A 16,470-nucleotide genomic window follows, 5' to 3' on the forward strand; every position below is an offset into this window, starting at 1 on the left:
AACATGAGCCCGTTGGGGGGGGGGGGTTTAGACACCCTAAACTCTATAGCAATAAAACTAATAGCTCTGTCCTCCATTTATATTTCATCATTACTAAAATAATGTGACGAGAATTTGACAAGGATACCAGTTTCTGTCACATGGTAGCTATTGCATTAGACCACAGCGCCCTCTAAAGGTTGAGTAGGGCACAGCAGGAACAAAGAAGAAACTGGTTTGTGGTCTATGACCAGCCTTTAAATTGGATTTTTATTGCGACATATTTGAACAAATAGTGATACAAACATAATGAAAAAAAGCCCCAAATCATTTATTTTTTACAATTGCTACTTTTTTCAAACATTCAAAAAAGCTGGAAAGACAGAGAAAAACACGTCCGCATATTAAACTGTGGCTATCACAACTGAGACACACAACTGTTGCTGTCAGACATTTAATGTAATGGATCAAAGCGTGTGTCTAAGTCCCTCAGCAGAGAACATCAATGAAACTACATTTTCTTATTAAATGATAACACAACTGATCACAGATCGAATAATCTCAAATGATCAAAAGAGCCATCACATATGCCAAAAAAACCCCAAATTGTTCGAGTTGTTCGGACATCTAATTGCAGATGTGCGACCTCTGGCTAGATCTGATGAAACCAAAGGCAATACTTTAACATGCTTTAGCAAGGTGAAAGACGAACACAATCGGCTGTCAACAGAGTAGCTTTTCATGAATCTTCTTGATCATCTTCGTCAAGACGTTCCTGCCGGGGCTAAACGATGCTACGATCTCTTCAACCTGTTGGCTCCTGCAAATATTTGAAAATGACAAGTGTTTTTAAAAGAGCAGTTCTCTCCAAACAAAAGCTGAAAGAGCGACGCCCTGCGTGTCTTAAGAATTTAGGCAAACTTACGTTGCATTTCCGATGATATTTTTGAAGTCCTCCAGCTGAAGGACACAGAGGAGGTTGGTCAAACTAACCGAGAGGGTCACTTCAAACTTGGAGAATTTCTCCAGGCTGCTGAAGACGATGTGCACTCTAAAAAAAAAAAAAAAAGAAGAAATGATTCCATTAAATGTGTCTTTGGAACAAACTAGCTACCCTTTAAATGACATCATCTCTCTCCATCACGCTACAATCGTTTATTTTATTCCTTTGGTCGGGTTTTCGATAAACATGTCAAGCACTTTGCTTTCTTTAGTGCAGAGGCGGTCTTACCGGGTGTCCGTGCAGCTCACGCTGAGAATGTCCAACTTCATGCATCCCCACATTTTCAGCAGACGCAACTCCTCCCCCAGCAGACGACAGCGACCGACCACCAGACCCACGTCATGAAGCAGCTGCGAGCAGGAGACAAAATGCAACGCGTATAAATCTGGGACGGAGCGCTTAAAACCATTCAGGATCGGAATATTCAGAATAAACGAAGAACATTTCGCTGGGGGTCTCCACCGGCACCGACCTTTGGAGCGTATCTGCTGGTCGGATACTTCTCCACCCAGGCGGCTTCCCCCTCTACGTACCGGGCGATCAGTTTGTGAACAAGGCGGGCCTGATCCTGAGACGTCTCTGCTGGTTAGACGGCGAGATGTGTAGAAATGAAATGCAAACGCACACTTTACAGACGACAACAAACGATTCAGCACTGCTGATGCGTTCCGTTTTCTCACCATCCAGTTGATGCTTGAACGTGATCTGCGATATTTTCCTCTCAGACTGACCGTCGGCATCTTTTCCTTCAAAAACAATACAAAAAGTAATAATTATTATTTACTGAATAAAGTCTTTCACCAAATAGAAGTTTTGTCAAAGTGTCGTTTTAAGTGCGAAGTTGCAGGTTCTGTGAATATTTAGCCGCTAGCTGCACGTAAGTCCTACAAAATCAAATCTTACCTTCCGATTCTTGGTAAAGCAACTGCAGATGGAAGGTATCATAGAGGAAGGTGTAGACCACGCAGTTGTTGACCTTCCCTCCAAACTTCCATTCATTCACTCTGAAATATAAGAGATTTATAAAAAATAAATTAAAGAAAATCGTGAACAATCAAGCAGGGCTCATGTCTGGGGATGTGAAACTGACAAATTCAGCGCGTCGACGTGGTTCTCCAGGTTCCTCGTCTCGGCTTTCAGTTGCTTCAGTCTTTGGGAATTCCGCTCATTCTGCACTTCCAGCTCGGATGTTTGTCTGTGGCAGGAACAAATAAACGAATAAGGAACAAACAGAAACCATTCTTTGTGTTTATCCGACTGAAGTGTCATCGGCACGCTCGGCTCACCGCTCTTGCTCTGCTAACGTCTCAGAGACCGTCTTCATTTCTGTCGGGGGGAAAAAAAAACAAAAACATAAGAGTGACTTTTTTTTTAATTTCAAGCACATAAAAAATAAATAAGTAGATTTGTATTTTTTTTAATTTCATGGGGGGATTTACCTTCCTGGAGGGATTTCAGGCTTGGTGCATCTTCGGAACCTTCTTCTTCGACTGCAGCAAGTTCTAAACAACGAGACAGACGTGTTTGACACAACGCGGTGCCTTCAGGCAGCGTCTGCCCCGAACCGTTACTGCATGCATGCAGAGGCGGCGGCGGCTTCATCGAGTGTAGCTCTCCCCCTCCGGCAGTCATACCTGCTTCTAATCCCTGAATGCAGTCGTCCAAACTCCGAAGCATCTCGTCGGCTTTTTCAACGGTTCCTCTCAACCTTTTCTGCTCGTCCTGCAAAAGGAAAAAAAAAAAAAAGGTCCGTTCATCCCGCTTGTGTTGAAAACATTCAAGTCCTATTATGTATTTCATTGTGTGAAAGTTACCAGATTAGCCTGCGCAAGTTTGGAGTACAACGCCTCCTTCAGTTCATGCGACTGAACTTTGCTGCTCTTTCTGAACAGGTTGTTTCGCTCTTTCAGTTTCGCACCGAAAGACTTGAGCTGTGAATGTTTCCCCAAACACAAACGGGGTGAAGGAATCATCTCGAGCCGACTGACACTCGTGAAGCCGTCTCTAAATACCTCCGTCTCCGATGAATTCCTCATGTCCTCCCACAAAGCTTTGTTGACCGTCTTCAGCGGTTTGTTCAAATCCCTCATTCGGAGCTTCAACCTAAGGAGGTAAAAAGGCATCTTTGATCTCCGCGGCACAGTTTTTATTGTCGTGAACGTCGTGTGAACGTGCAGCAGGCGTACTCCTCCACTCTTTCTGCCAGGGCCTGGACGTCCGTCTCGTACACCATCCGTTTGGGACGGTCGATGTGTCGGTCTCTCAATAAATCCATCGGTGTGAGATCCGTGTCCGACAGAAGCTGCGAAAAACAAAACACAAAGTGACCTTTTCGCAACATTTGGCCGCCGCGCAAACACGAGTTCGGATTTGAACTCACTTGATTGGGACGGACGCTTTGCCGAGGATTGAGGATGACGAAGTCTATGTTGAAGAGCTTGAAGAACTCCGACACCGTGACGGTGCCGTCGTTAAACTTCTGCAATCGGGAAATATTGACGGTAATGAATAACCGAGACAAACGAGCGAATGCGTCCGACGTGCCGCCCGGACGTCGACGTACCCTCCGCACATCGCTGGCGTAATCTTCGAGCATGGATTCCAGCTGGGACTCGAACAGGCTCTGTTTGCAAGCTGGATAACGAAAACCCGTCGTTTTAGGAATCCGGGGAAAAGCAATCACGAAATGTTCAGCTTCACTCTGAATCCGCGGCGACCTACTGGACTCGAACGCGGCGGCGCATCGGACGCTGGCGGCCTGGCCGCCGCTGGAGTCGTCTGTTCCCCGACTCGCCGTGCACGGAATGTCCTGGTCACGCTGCAGGAGACGAGGCGGGGATCCCTGGCGAACGACGGCGAGGACAAACACAGTTAAACTAAAACTAAAGCAAGGATTACTTTGCAAGACTTTGATGAACCTGCTTCCTCTTTCACCATTTCGAAGTCGGTCGTCTCAGTGGACGGTCGACTCCTCTTCTCGTTCTCCGTGTGGATTTCATCTTCTGGCCGCCGTCTCTTTCTTCCAGGCTCCTCGTCAGACACATTGCCCCCCGAAGACCCGTCCGTGCAGCACTCAGGCGGGGGGGTCCGCTTCTCAGCGGGGCTCTGAGGACTCGCATCCAGCATTTCTGAAATATCCTCGCAGCTGCCGAGCTCCTCGTCAAAGATGTCGCTCACGTCGGTGTCGAAGTCGCCCAGTTCCTTCGTGGCGCCGCCGATTATCGCCCTCGAACTTTCTCCTCCTGAATTCGCCGTCTTGCGAGAGTCGGCTTTGCCTCTTCCGGGGAGCTTCGGCTTAAACCCTCCGACCGAGAGTCTAGACATGAGTTGAACAGTTTTGGAGCTGAAGGCCGGCTGCCCCCCCGCGAGCGACTGGGCGTGCGTGTCATCAGCAGATGGTTGTTCTCTTTCTGGATTTATTTCAACGTTACCGCAAGCCGTTTCAGGTTCAGGCTCCGGCACAGGAGGAGAAGCGCTTTTGTCATCCGTGTCTCTGTCTACGGCGTGTTCTGGACCCGGTAACGGTGCCGTGCAGCTTTCTGCAACAACCGGATCGGGAGCTGCAGTTATCATGTGGCTCAAACGGCGTATTTTTGAATGCAGAACGGCTAAACTAGCTCGTCTGGATTTCCTTGAGGGTGAAGGCGCCGCTTCCACGTCGACAGCCTCCTTTTTGCCGGCTTCAGCCGAGTCAAGCTCATCGGCGTGGTTTGGGATTTCTACACCCGCAAGGACGGATGTTTCCAAAGCGACGCCGCTCTGTTGCGGCTCGTCCAGAGGTTGGCCTGTTTGTGCTTCAGCCGAAGCGTTTCTTTCATCCTCCAGGAGGCCGACCGTCGTGGCATTATCTGGATCCTCCGGGACAGCCGAAACCGAGCCTGGAGCTTCCTCTCTCGCATCGACATCACGCTCCCGTGTTGCTTTGGTAAAGACGGGATCTGTCCGGAGCTCGGTCACCCCGGAGAGAGAGATTCCCAAACCTGGATTTGCAGATGAAGATCGCTTCCCTTGTAGATGAAGAGCCTCACTTCGGTGCGCGGCGTGACTTTGGGTCACGTCCATGCAGGCCTCGCTCGCCGTCTTCTCTCCACAAACTGGTAAACAGTCCACATTATGGAGCGACTGCGGTCCCAACGCAGGGGCAGCGTTAGGGAGACGCTGACTCGCGTCCGTGGCCGCATCGTGACGGATGATGTTTACGGTGTGCGTCCGTGTCATGTCCATGCACGCCGCGTCAGCGGTGAAAGTCACCGTTTTATCCCTGCAGTCGTCTCCAGCGACAGCCGTGACCTGAGAGACACAGACACCGAGTTTATCAGAGCTTTTCTACTTGCTTCAGCAACAAAGCTCTGGAGAACACGAGACCTCCCCGCCAGCGCTGAGCAGCTAAACCCCCTTTTTGTCAGTCGACAGAGCTTTAATGTGAAAAACAAAAAGGCAGAATACATTTTAAACAGGCAGAAGGTTAACGCTCACCTTTCTTTGCAGCTTCTCTCCAGATGCCGCCTCTGCTCTCCCGAGCTTCTCAGGGAGGCGCTTTGTGTCCTGAATTAACTGAAAGGGGTCATCAGAGCCGCCGAGTCCAACGATGCGGCCTGTTTGACATTCCGTCATGTCCATGAACTCGTCGCCTGCTGTGAACAGTATAGTTTTCTCCCTGCGCTCGTCTTTTGCATCAAGGTTGACCTGAAATAAAGAGCCAAGCCGAAATTACACAGATGTCATAAACATGAGCTATAAAGGCTCATATTTTTAACATGTTGGCAAGAAAGGAAACGATCACAACAAAAATGAAAGAAATACATAAAGCTCACCGTGTGACTTTGACGCTGTTGCGTGGCCTTCACTGCCGGCTGGAACAGCCTGTTACCGGGGCGATAGGAGGCATCTAGTGTGGGATACAGGCTGTGCAAGGGAGCGCCGTCATTGGTGAATCCCTGAATGAGGCCTGTCTGACTTTCAGTCATATCCATGACCGTGTCTTCCTTTGGACAGAACGCACTTCCAGAAGACGGTCCTCCAACCTTTCCGGATGGATTTATTGACCTCTCTGTCCGAGCCGACAGAAAAGTCAGAGGCTGGTTTTCTTTATCCACGTCAGCCTCGTGTGTGTTAATGCGGGCCGAGGAGCCGTTTGATCCTTCAGCGGAAGCTCCAGCAGGAAGCGTCGTGGGATTCACGCTCGGACCGCTTGGCTTAAAGAACCTCGCAAGGACGTTTTCAAAATCGGGAAGCACGGGGGGCACCAAAGAGTTTGTGTCACTCTTCTCCACCTTTAAATCCTTGCTCCTGGGTAATGATACAGATCTACCGATGTTGGCAGTACGACTTGGACTTGTAGTACTTGCAGTAAACATCATAGATTTCGCTCCTCTGTTGGGTAAAGTGTTGTAGTTTTGAAGGGAACGTATTTCTTTATCGCTGGCGATGCGCGTCACGTCCATGCAGGCCTCGCTCGCCGTCTTCTCTCCACAAACTGGTAAACAGTCCACATGATGGAGCGACTGCGGTCCCAACGCAGGGGCAACGTTAGGGAGACGCTGACTCACGTCCGTGGCCGCATCGTGACGGATGATGTTTACGGTGTGCGTCCGTGTAATGTCCATGCACGCCGCGTCAGCGGTGAAAGTCACCGTTTTATCCCTGCAGTCGTCTCCAGCGACGGCCGTGACCTGAGAGACACAGACACCGAGTTTCAGAGCTTTTCTACTTGCTTCAGCAACGAAGCTCTGGAGAACACGAGACCTCCCCGCCAGCGCTGAGCAGCTAAACCCCCTTTTTGTCAGTCGACAGAGCTTTAATGTGAAAAACAAAAAGGCAGAATACATTTTAAACAGGCAGAAGGTTAATGCTCACCTTTCTTTGCAGCTTCTCTCCAGATGCCGCCTCTGCTCTCTCGAGCTTCTCAGGGAGGCGCTTTGTGTCCTGAATTAACTGAAAGGGGTCATCAGAGCCGCCGAGTCCAACGATGCGGCCTGTTTGACATTCCGTCATGTCCATGAACTCGTCGCCTGCTGTGAACAGTATAGTTTTCTCCCTGCGCTCGTCTTTTGCATCAAGGTTGACCTGAAATAAAGAGCCAAGCCGAAATTACACAGATGTCATAAACATGAGCTATAAAGGCTCATATTTTTAACATGTTGGCAAGAAAGGAAACGATCACAACAAAAATGAAAGAAATACATAAAGCTCACCGTGTGACTTTGACGCTGTTGCGTGGCCTTCACTGCCGGCTGGGACAGCCTGTTACCGGGGCGATAGGAGGCATCTAGTGTGGGATACAGGCTGTGCAAGGGAGCGCCGTCATTGGTGAATCCCTGAATGAGGCCTGTCTGACTTTCAGTCATATCCATGACCGTGTCTTCCTTTGGACAGAACGCACTTCCAGAAGACGGTCCTCCAACCTTTCCGGATGGATTTATTGACCTCTCTGTCCGAGCCGACAGAAAAGTCAGAGGCTGGTTTTCTTTATCCACGTCAGCCTCGTGTGTGTTAATGCGGGCCGAGGAGCCGTTTGATCCTTCAGCGGAAGCTCCAGCAGGAAGCGTCGTGGGATTCACGCTCGGACCGCCTGGCTTAAAGAACCTCGCAAGGACGTTTTCAAAATCGGGAAGCACGGGGGGCACCAAAGAGTTTGTGTTACTCTTCTCCACCTTTAAATCCTTGCTCCTGGGTAATGATACAGATCTACCGATGTTGGCAGTACGACTTGGACTTGTAGTACTTGCAGTAAACATCATAGATTTCGCTCCTCTGTTGGGTAAAGTGTCGTAGTTTTGAAGGGAACGTATTTCTTTATCGCTGGCGATGCGCGTCACGTCCATGCAGGCCTCGCTCGCCGTCTTCTCTCCACAAACTGGTAAACAGTCCACATTATGGAGCGACTGTTGTCCCAACGCAGGGGCAACGTTAGGGAGATGCTGACTCACGTCCGTGGCCGCATCGTGACGGATGATGTTTACGGTGTGCGTCCGTGTCATGTCCATGCACGCCGCGGCAGCGGTGAAAGTCACCGTTTTATCCCTGCAGTCGTCTCCAGCGACGGCCGTGACCTGAGAGACACAGACACCGAGTTTATCAGAGCTTTTCTACTTGCTTCAGCAACGAAGCTCTGGAGAACACGAGACCTCCCCGCCAGCGCTGAGGAGTTAAACCCCCTTTTCGTCAGTCGACAGAGCTTTAATGTGAAAAACAAAAAGGCAGAATACATTTTAAACAGGCAGAAGGTTAACGCTCACCTTTCTTTGCAGCTTCGTCTTTAAGGACGCAGGTTCCACACCTAAAGATGGACGCGGACGCGTTTTCTCTCCAGACGCCGCCTCTGCTCTCTCGAGCTTCTCAGGGTGGCGCTTTGTGTCCTGAATTAACTGAAAGGGGTCACCAGAGCCGCCGAGTCCAACGATGCGGCCTGTTTGACATTCCGTCATGTCCATGATCACGTCACTTTCTGGACAAATTGCGTCTCCGTGAAATAATTCCCCAAACGCCTCGGCTGCATTTTGCGAACGATGTTCGTTTCCCAAATCCGTTTCGCGCTGGGATCCACGGCGGCTTCCGTCGACAGCTTCCTGTGAAGAGGCTGCAGGAGGAGGCGGTGCCCCTCTGACACGCTCAGGATTACCACTTGTTCTGAAACGACCCGAAAGGACGTTTATACATGTTGGATCCAGATCCTTTCCTGACGAGACGGGAGGACCGCAAGTTTCACGTCGTCTCCCGTCCGGCGATGGAGCGCTGCTCATCTTCACAGACGTGCCCGACGCTCCGGAGACACTGGAAATGTTTGCCGTGTGACTCAGAGTCATGTCCATGAACTCGCCGCCTGCTGTGAACAGTATAGTTTTCTCTCTGCGCTCGTCTTTTGCATCAAAGTTGACCTGAAAAAAAGAGCCACGCCTATATATTACACAGATGTCATAAACATGAGCTAAAGGCTCATATTTTTTAACAAGAAAGGAAACGACCACAACAAAAAAGAAAGAAATACATAAAGCTCACCGTGTGACTTTGACGCTGTTGCGTGGCCTTCACTGCCGGCTGGGACAGCCTGTTACCGGGGCGATAGGAGGCGTCTAGTGTGGGATACAGGCTGTGCAAGGGAGCGCCGTCATTGGTGAATCCCTGAATGAGGCCTGTCTGACTTTCAGTCATATCCATGACCGTGTCTTCCTTTGGACAGAACGCACTTCCAGAAGACGGTCCTCCAACCTTTCCGGATGGATTTATTGACCTCTCCGTCCGAGCCGACAGAAAAGTCAGAGGCTGGTTTTCTTTATCCACGTCAGCCTCGTGTGTGTTAATGCGGGCCGAGGAGCCGTTTGATCCTTCAGCGGAAGCTCCAGCAGGAAGCGTCGTGGGATTCACGCTCGGACCGCCTGGCTTAAAGAGCCTTGCAAGGAAGTTTTCAAAATCGGGAAGCACGGGGGGCACCAAAGAGTTTGTGTTACTCTTCTCCACCTTTAAATCCTTGCTCCTGGGTAATGATACAGATCTACCGATGTTGGCAGTACGACTTGGACTTGTATTACTTGCAGTAAACATCATAGATTTCGCTCCTCTGTTGGGTAAAGTGTCGTAGTTTTGAAGGGAACGTATTTCTTTATCGTTGGCGATGTGCGTCATGTCCATGAAGCCATCGTCTGTAGAAAACATCACCGTTTTCTCCACAAAGTCACCGCCAATATCAAAGTTGACCTGGAGAAGAGGAGCATTCGTGTTAATGAACGGTCCCTAAATGTGCTGAGAACCTTTTACGTTACCTTTTCCCTTTGTTGAGAGGCGTGAAGAGGAGCACTGAACAGGGTTTCCATTCCTAGAGACGGGGAAACGTCAACTCAGTCAGAACGATCCGACAGTCATATTTCATCTGGACCCGTGGTCGTAGCTGAGTTGTGTCTAAAACGCATTCCTACCTGTCATTTGTTGAATTCCATCTTCAGCGAACCCCTCCTGGACCCTTGGGAAAGAAATAATTTTTATTAAGTGAAATTTGCCAAGTTAGTTTATCACAAAAGTTAAAGTTAAATTATCACGGGTGGCTCAGTCGGTTGGGACTCGGGCACCCTCACCCTGTGCCCTTTCTGCAGGTTACGTATTTACATATATGCAGAAAATAAGATCGCGTTCTTACCTATTTGTAGTCGGTCCCGCTGCTGTGAAAGGGAACAGGACAAGATTACAAAGCTGCGTAGAACAAAATAACAAAATGCAGCAGACACTGTAAAGCTTACTTGTCATTAAATCTTGTAAGGGACTTCGGGCTGGCAAAGTCTGTTTTACTTCACTGTAAAAATAAAATGAATGTAAAATATTGATGAATGGCGAGTGCCCCATGTGAAAAATGAAGAGATTTCTTTTTTCGTCGCTTCTCACTTTGACAGCAGGAATACGTCGTCGGCCGGAGCAAAACTGACTCTTCTTGAAGCCCTCTTTTCTACCGGTTTGACCGCTTCCACCTTAGCAGTATAAAAATAACACGTGGAATGAAATACGAAACCAAAAACAAACTTTTAAATCTATCCTCCTCAGGGTGAAAGTCGAGACAAGACTGACAAAACAGAAAGGTTAAGAATGATTTTAATAACGCCACAATAAAATGGAAGAAAATTAACTCACCACATTCTCCTGTTCCTCTGAATTCTGGAATATGATTGATTTTCGTGGTGCTTTTAAAATCTGTAAAGAATAAATAGCAGAGAATACGGCAGCTATTTATTTTGCTGATTGTCAAAAAGAAAAGAAAACTTTAATCAGCTTTTACCGGTGCTTGCAGCACTTACCGAAGAAATACGGCGCTTGGAGAATCCACCACATTCACTGTAATATAAAAAATATGAACAGGCAAAATTGAGCCACACATAGGAAGTGTTTTTGTGATGTAAAACAAACACAACTTCATGTCAACACCAAGTACAAGATGGCCTTTAGCTCAGTGTAATGCATAAGAACCCATTGCTTTTCTCTCTCTCGCTACATTAAATTCATTTTAAAGTTACACTCACGCAGGTTTGGCTGGATCCAGAGGCTCCATTTTCAACTGTGAGCAAATGAAAAACAATGTTTGTGTAAGTAAATGATAGCTTCTGCATTATTACACTTGAGCTGAAAAACCAATGAGCTTCATTTGTCATACAAGGGTGAGCTTTAAAATTACTAATAACTAAGAGAACATTACATATTTCTCGACATTTCCGATTAACATTAATTCGAGGGGGGGAAAGGGTGCTAACTTCGCTTACCGATGCTAGGAAGGACAAAATCATACATTGTAGCGCACGTATTTAGCTAACGAGGACATTACAGCATTATTCTTCGTGCGTCATCAACAAAATGGAGAAATGGCCTGAAAAACACAATAAAGCGCATACCTTGTTCGCTAATTCCTTAAATTCTGTTGCGGATACGGTCCCGTTGTTATTGTTAATCTGTTTTTATTTCCCGCTAGCTCTGCAACGCAAAGCTAACGCCGAACAAATCCCGACGATAACGTCGAGGTTTGAATTTAGCCGCCCACGCGCATGCGCAGTGCAGTTTATCGTGTGAGTTTTGTCGACCTTTTTTTTGGTCGCTTCCGGTGGTTATTTATATTGCTGTATTTAAATACATCAAACAATGTTCTTAAACAACAATTACCGTTTTCAATAAATAATACACATATAATAATAATAATAATAATAAAAAAATACTTATACCGGCATATACGCAATGTTTTGCCTATAAAGGAACTGACGTAGGCACCGGAATTGAACGTGAGGGCGGGACGGTTTTAAATTCGTCTGCGGAGTCTAGTTTTGAATGTTGACAAGTCTTACATTTGCGGTTCCACGAAGGTAGGCATAATGCGGTGTTGTTAATCCATCTCAGACATATTAGATTATGTTCAACGCTAAACGTTAAAAATTAAGAAGTAGACTGGATCTTTCGAAGTCCTGATATTTGGGAATTCAGTTTTAACTCCAATTAAAATCTGTCAAATTGTATGCTTCGCGTAATAGTTGAACCCCAAGCCATATGTGTAATAATACGTTTTTATGTGTTCGGCAAATTGTACGGGATTATAAATCCTACGGCAATACCCGCTCTCTGATTGGTTAAAATGTCCTTACTCTCACCCTAACTACCCATCGTGGCTTATTCTAACCAGGGCAACAATAACTAGTAGTAAGGTGGATCGTGCTTGCACCATGGCAGGAATGTTATTCTGTTGTTTGTATTTTATTTCGCAGGCATTACTTTCATCGCAGATTGATCAATGTGTTCTAAAATCCCAAGGAGTACCGGTAAGTATAATTGTTAGATTTGTTTGTTTTTATCATTCTTTGCTGGCTGATTAATAATTCTTTTCCAGGTGTGCGTTTACCTGCAGAAGCAAAGATGAGCCATAAAAATGAACCCAAAGAAACTGCGACGGCAAACGTTGTCCACAGGACTGATGGTGTTCTTAAATCTCAAAAAGAAAGTGTAACAAGGTAAGGGGGGAAATAAATCAGCAATTAATGCAGAATACTGCAGATTATTAGTTGTAATGTAGTAAATTGAAAGATTTAGAAGCGTTTTTAGAATTCATCTTACCTCCAGAATGTCTGGAGGATGAAAAAATGAGTGTCAAAGCCTAAAGTGAAATGGAAATTAAAATGATTCCATTCTCAGTCCAGAGACGCATGTACAACTCGACCTAAGAAACAAACCTCAGGCTCCACGTGTTTGCGTCACACCTCTCAAATTCCCTTTTTATTCAATTGTCTTCCAGAAAAAATGCTGCTGCTAAAGTTCACAAGGGGTAAGTCGTGTGTTTCTTATCCCCAACGAGCAGTGGGCTTCATTCCACAGCTTCACGTTGCACCTTTTCATAGGGTTTCCACCAGGTATGAACAACAGACGGAGCTCAAGGAGCAGAAGCAACATTTGATTGCTACTAATGTGGAGCTGCAGAAAAATCTTTCCGATGCACAGGTGAGGGAAAATAAAATTACCTTAATAAGGTTCTTGTGGGGCTATAATAGAACAAAGTACCGGTGCTCTAATTTATGGTCGGGTCTTATTTTGTGTAAAACACAAATTTTGTGTTTTTATATTGCAGCAAAAGGTAGCTGAGATGAAGTTGCAGTTCAGTGACCTTGAAAAGGAGAACACAGGGTTACACAAAACCCTGAAGGACTGTCATGTACTCCTGGTGGCAGCCAAAATAGACCCAGGTGAATATGAGTATTCCCATTTTTAAAATGTGTAAGAGTCTAATTTTTGTTGCTTGATTACTAAAAAAATAAGTAAAAATACAACAACCAGCCGATCTATCTTCATTCTTAGTCTCGGGTGAAAATGTTGGAGAGGCTGTACAACAAAAGGAAGATCAAAGAAAAGAAATTATGGTATCGTATTTTAATGAAGTTCATTTCTCATCACGTTTGTTCATCCCGTTTTTTTTTTTTTATCAAAATACAAATGAATGCATACAAATTTTCATACATCAAATTATAGTATTTGTTCAAATAGATAAAACATTGATTATGTTTGTATTCTATAGCCATCTAATAAAAACAATTCTCTACTTCAGAGCGTCTCTACAGAACTCCTGCAGGAATTAAAATCATTCGGAGATGTTGCATCACAGCAGCGTGCTCGGCTACAGGTGAATCAAACTAGAATCAAATGCAACTTTTCTTGTTATCGACCTTTTTGAACTTGTGGACTGTTTTACACGTCTACAGGACATCCAAGCCGCAATGACGGACCTCACTAAATCACGAGAAGCAATGTTGGAACAAAGGGAGAGCTTCACTCTGGAGGCTGCAGAAATGGAAAAGGCTCTGGAGGAAGCGGAGGCTCTGTTGATGTGAAAAGTGTTTGATAATTGCTCAGTTAAATTTTAAGCAAAAAGTCTGTTGATGCGTAAACTGTGTTTTATGATTGTTAATGTGTCTGAAACTTTATTAAAAATTCATATTTCCTCATTTCTTCTTGTACTCTGAACAATCTGAAGAAGCCTTTTCACACAACCTGGTGGTTCATTCACTGTAGAGAAGAACATTTCACATATATATTGGAATAAATATTTGATTCCTCTTTAAAGAAGGATACATGTATACATTCAACAAACGTGTATTAATTTGTAGATTGCAGATTAATCAACTAATAAAACTGATTTTCTCTTTTTAATCCGGTTATATGGAACATTTCATTGTGAAATGACATAAGTACGAATGCACAACAATTGCTGTATTGCTGTCAGTCGTTACTCACGCTCTCCAGGAGGGGCCGCCATCGTAATCTTTTGCATCTGTTCTGACGGAAATGAAAAATAAGACCGAAGAAGAAGACGGAACACTTCCGTTCGTGACGTAGGCAGAGGGAATGGACGGACGGCAGTGATGTAAAGTAAGTAAACAAGCACAACAGAAGACGAGAGGGTTTTATTAAGTAGCGCTCCTGTTTGATTATTTATGTCAGCGCGGGTGTTTCAATCAGAGGGATCAGATCGATTTGTGTGATTGGAAATCATTGGCGGATATTGAGGACAACCTGTGCAATGTGTCAATGTCAAGTTTTTAAAATCACACGCGATCCCTGCAACATGATGCCGTTCTGTCGGTCATTCTTGCACGGATGCACAGCTTTATATATATATATCTAAATATCTAATAATATCTAAATAAAAGCATGGGGTTTTACATTTAAAAATATATATTTTGATCTTTAAATAATAAATAAGTAGTTCTGAGAAGAAATGGGAATAAATGTGTGAACCAGATTGAATAGTTCCGTTTAAAAATCCTAAAACTCTCTTGAAGGACGACGTCCACGTAATCCGTATCTGACGGCACCATCTTCGCTCTTTTCGTCTAGATCATGTCTGCAGGTTTCGTGAGATGGTTGCTGAGTCGGACCGTGAGAACCGCGCGCGACGTGAACCCCGGACATTGGGCGCCAGCCTCGAGATCCGCCGCAAGGTGTAACATTTCTGCTCTCCCCTGGAGATGCTCTCCATTCACCACCGCTGAAGGCAACACAGAAGAAACAACTCCTGCACCCGAGAAGAAAAAGAAGGATCCCAGAGCGCAGGACACAATCAGCAACGCCGGCCGCATGATCCCACATCCCACGATTCACGTGTTCAGTGACGCAGGCGAGAACCTGGGCATCATGCGCCGGGCGCAAGCCGTTAAAATCATGGACCAGAAGAATCTCAAGTTGGTGTTGCTGGACAAAGACAAAGTTCCTCCCATCTATAAGCTGATGGACGGCAAGCGGATCCACGAAGAGCAGATGAAGCTGTTGGCGAAACGGAAAGCTAAACCAGGTTTGTGGTTTCCTGTTTCGGGTCGTTTATTCCAAAATATGAAATTACTTAAACCATTCTCGACTTGAAATGGTCTCATTTTATAAAAAGTCCACTCATGAGACCGACTTTCCTTTTCATGACAAGCTAAGACCTTCGGTAGTGACAGTTTTTCAAAAAAAATTGGAACGCATCCCCCCCCCCCCCCCAGTTCATAAATCTCCACAGGCTGAACGCTGCTTCAAATTAGTAGTTGAATTAGCTGCTGTTGTTTTTTGATGCCGTTCCTGTGTTGGTAACATCTGCCCGACCTTGCAGTGACCCTTTGACCCCCCCCCCCCCCCCCCCAGCTGTTGTGCAGGAGAAAGAAGTCACCCTTCTGTGTGGCATCGCGGCTCATGACGTCAACACCAAGATGAAGCAAGTGGAGAGCTGGCTGGAGAAGAAGTATCACGTCAGGATTACCTTGCGAGCCAAAAAAAAGGACCCTGCAGCCAACCTGGTGAGGAGGAGAACCTTTTTCTTCCTCTTTTTTTTTTTTATTTAGACGGGGCGGGTCGGGAGGTGAGGGGGGGGGGGCAGCCGGGGGCTTGTAACACAAAATGAACAACATGAAACGTACTTGTGTCTTTTGTGTTTTTTTGCGTCCGACATCACTGGGAGTTTCGCCGTGATGTTGTTGCACCTACAACCTTTTTTTACGCATTAACATTTCTGACTTTCCTTTCCTTAGGATCGAACTCTGGAGCAGATGGTGCAGCAAATGGACGTGATGGTGGGATACGTTTCCACGCCCAAGGTCATACGCGACGGCAAAGCGGCCATGTGCGTCCTCCGACAGCCGACGGCGAAGGACCTTTGTAAAAAGAACCACAGTAAAGCTGCGGCGCTGCCGTCCCCCGACAAGAGCGCCAACGCCACCCCGAAGGAGAGGGTGAACGCCTCGGACGCGACCCAAAGGTCGGCGGAGGAGTGAGACGGGAATTTGTTTTGATTTTATTGATTACATGAAGGGTTAACGTGACACTGGGTGGGCGGAACCGGACCATTTCCAAGCGGAACCGAATAAAGAGATAACTTTTGTTTTTTTTCTGATTTTATTCTTTCTTTCGTAGCTTCATTTTCATCAAAAACCTGTTGGGTCAGGATAATAACTGGAATGACACCGTTTATCCGCTGCTACAATGCGTTTGTCATCACACTGATGATCCAG

General features: G+C 46.2%; 2 protein-coding genes across 2 annotated transcripts; one reads left to right on the forward strand and one right to left on the reverse strand.

The window, feature by feature from the left end:
* Window positions 1-647: 647 nt before the first annotated feature.
* On the reverse strand, window positions 648-11,012 carry knl1 (kinetochore scaffold 1). Its single transcript, XM_068754093.1, has 28 exons — window positions 10,984-11,012; window positions 9,895-9,938; window positions 9,742-9,794; window positions 8,950-9,676; window positions 8,221-8,909; window positions 7,912-8,034; window positions 7,177-7,347; window positions 6,839-7,048; window positions 6,532-6,654; window positions 5,797-5,967; window positions 5,459-5,668; window positions 3,917-5,272; window positions 3,704-3,824; window positions 3,546-3,616; window positions 3,363-3,461; window positions 3,169-3,284; window positions 2,995-3,085; window positions 2,797-2,913; window positions 2,617-2,704; window positions 2,422-2,484; window positions 2,269-2,308; window positions 2,073-2,177; window positions 1,886-1,986; window positions 1,663-1,728; window positions 1,455-1,564; window positions 1,211-1,332; window positions 905-1,030; window positions 648-799 (listed from the first exon to the last, which is right to left on the reverse strand). The coding sequence occupies exons 1-28, from the start codon at window positions 11,010-11,012 to the stop codon at window positions 703-705; spliced, it is 5,439 nt and encodes a 1,812-aa protein (XP_068610194.1). The 3' UTR covers window positions 648-702.
* A 3,273-nt stretch (window positions 11,013-14,285) lies between these two features.
* Window positions 14,286-16,339, forward strand: mtif3 (mitochondrial translational initiation factor 3). The gene is made up of 4 exons (XM_068753707.1): window positions 14,286-14,356; window positions 14,825-15,278; window positions 15,608-15,759; window positions 15,991-16,339. The coding sequence occupies exons 2-4, from the start codon at window positions 14,828-14,830 to the stop codon at window positions 16,231-16,233; spliced, it is 846 nt and encodes a 281-aa protein (XP_068609808.1). The 5' UTR covers window positions 14,286-14,356; window positions 14,825-14,827; the 3' UTR covers window positions 16,234-16,339.
* Window positions 16,340-16,470: the final 131 nt, after the last annotated feature.

Source organism: Brachionichthys hirsutus, chromosome 20, assembly GCF_040956055.1.
Source record: "Brachionichthys hirsutus isolate HB-005 chromosome 20, CSIRO-AGI_Bhir_v1, whole genome shotgun sequence".
NCBI classification, from domain to species: domain Eukaryota; kingdom Metazoa; phylum Chordata; class Actinopteri; order Lophiiformes; family Brachionichthyidae; genus Brachionichthys; species Brachionichthys hirsutus.

What these genes read in the sequence shown, in the direction of transcription:
- mtif3 (XM_068753707.1), top strand. Translation starts at nt 14,828, where the DNA reads ATGTCTGCAGGTTTCGTGAGATGGTTGCTGAGTCGGACCGTGAGAACC. An exon ending in GAAACGGAAAGCTAAACCAG is followed by an intron (nt 15,279 to 15,607) that starts GTTTGTGGTTTC and finishes CCCCCCCCCCAG; the next exon opens with CTGTTGTGCAGGAGAAAGAA. An exon ending in AGGACCCTGCAGCCAACCTG is followed by an intron (nt 15,760 to 15,990) that starts GTGAGGAGGAGA and finishes TCCTTTCCTTAG; the next exon opens with GATCGAACTCTGGAGCAGAT.
- knl1 (XM_068754093.1), bottom strand. Translation starts at nt 11,012, where the DNA reads ATGGAGCCTCTGGATCCAGCCAAACCTGC. An exon ending in CTGGCAGAAAGAGTGGAGGA is followed by an intron (nt 3,086 to 3,168) that starts GTACGCCTGCTG and finishes TTACCTCCTTAG; the next exon opens with GTTGAAGCTCCGAATGAGGG. An exon ending in AATATCATCGGAAATGCAAC is followed by an intron (nt 800 to 904) that starts GTAAGTTTGCCT and finishes AAATATTTGCAG; the next exon opens with GAGCCAACAGGTTGAAGAGA.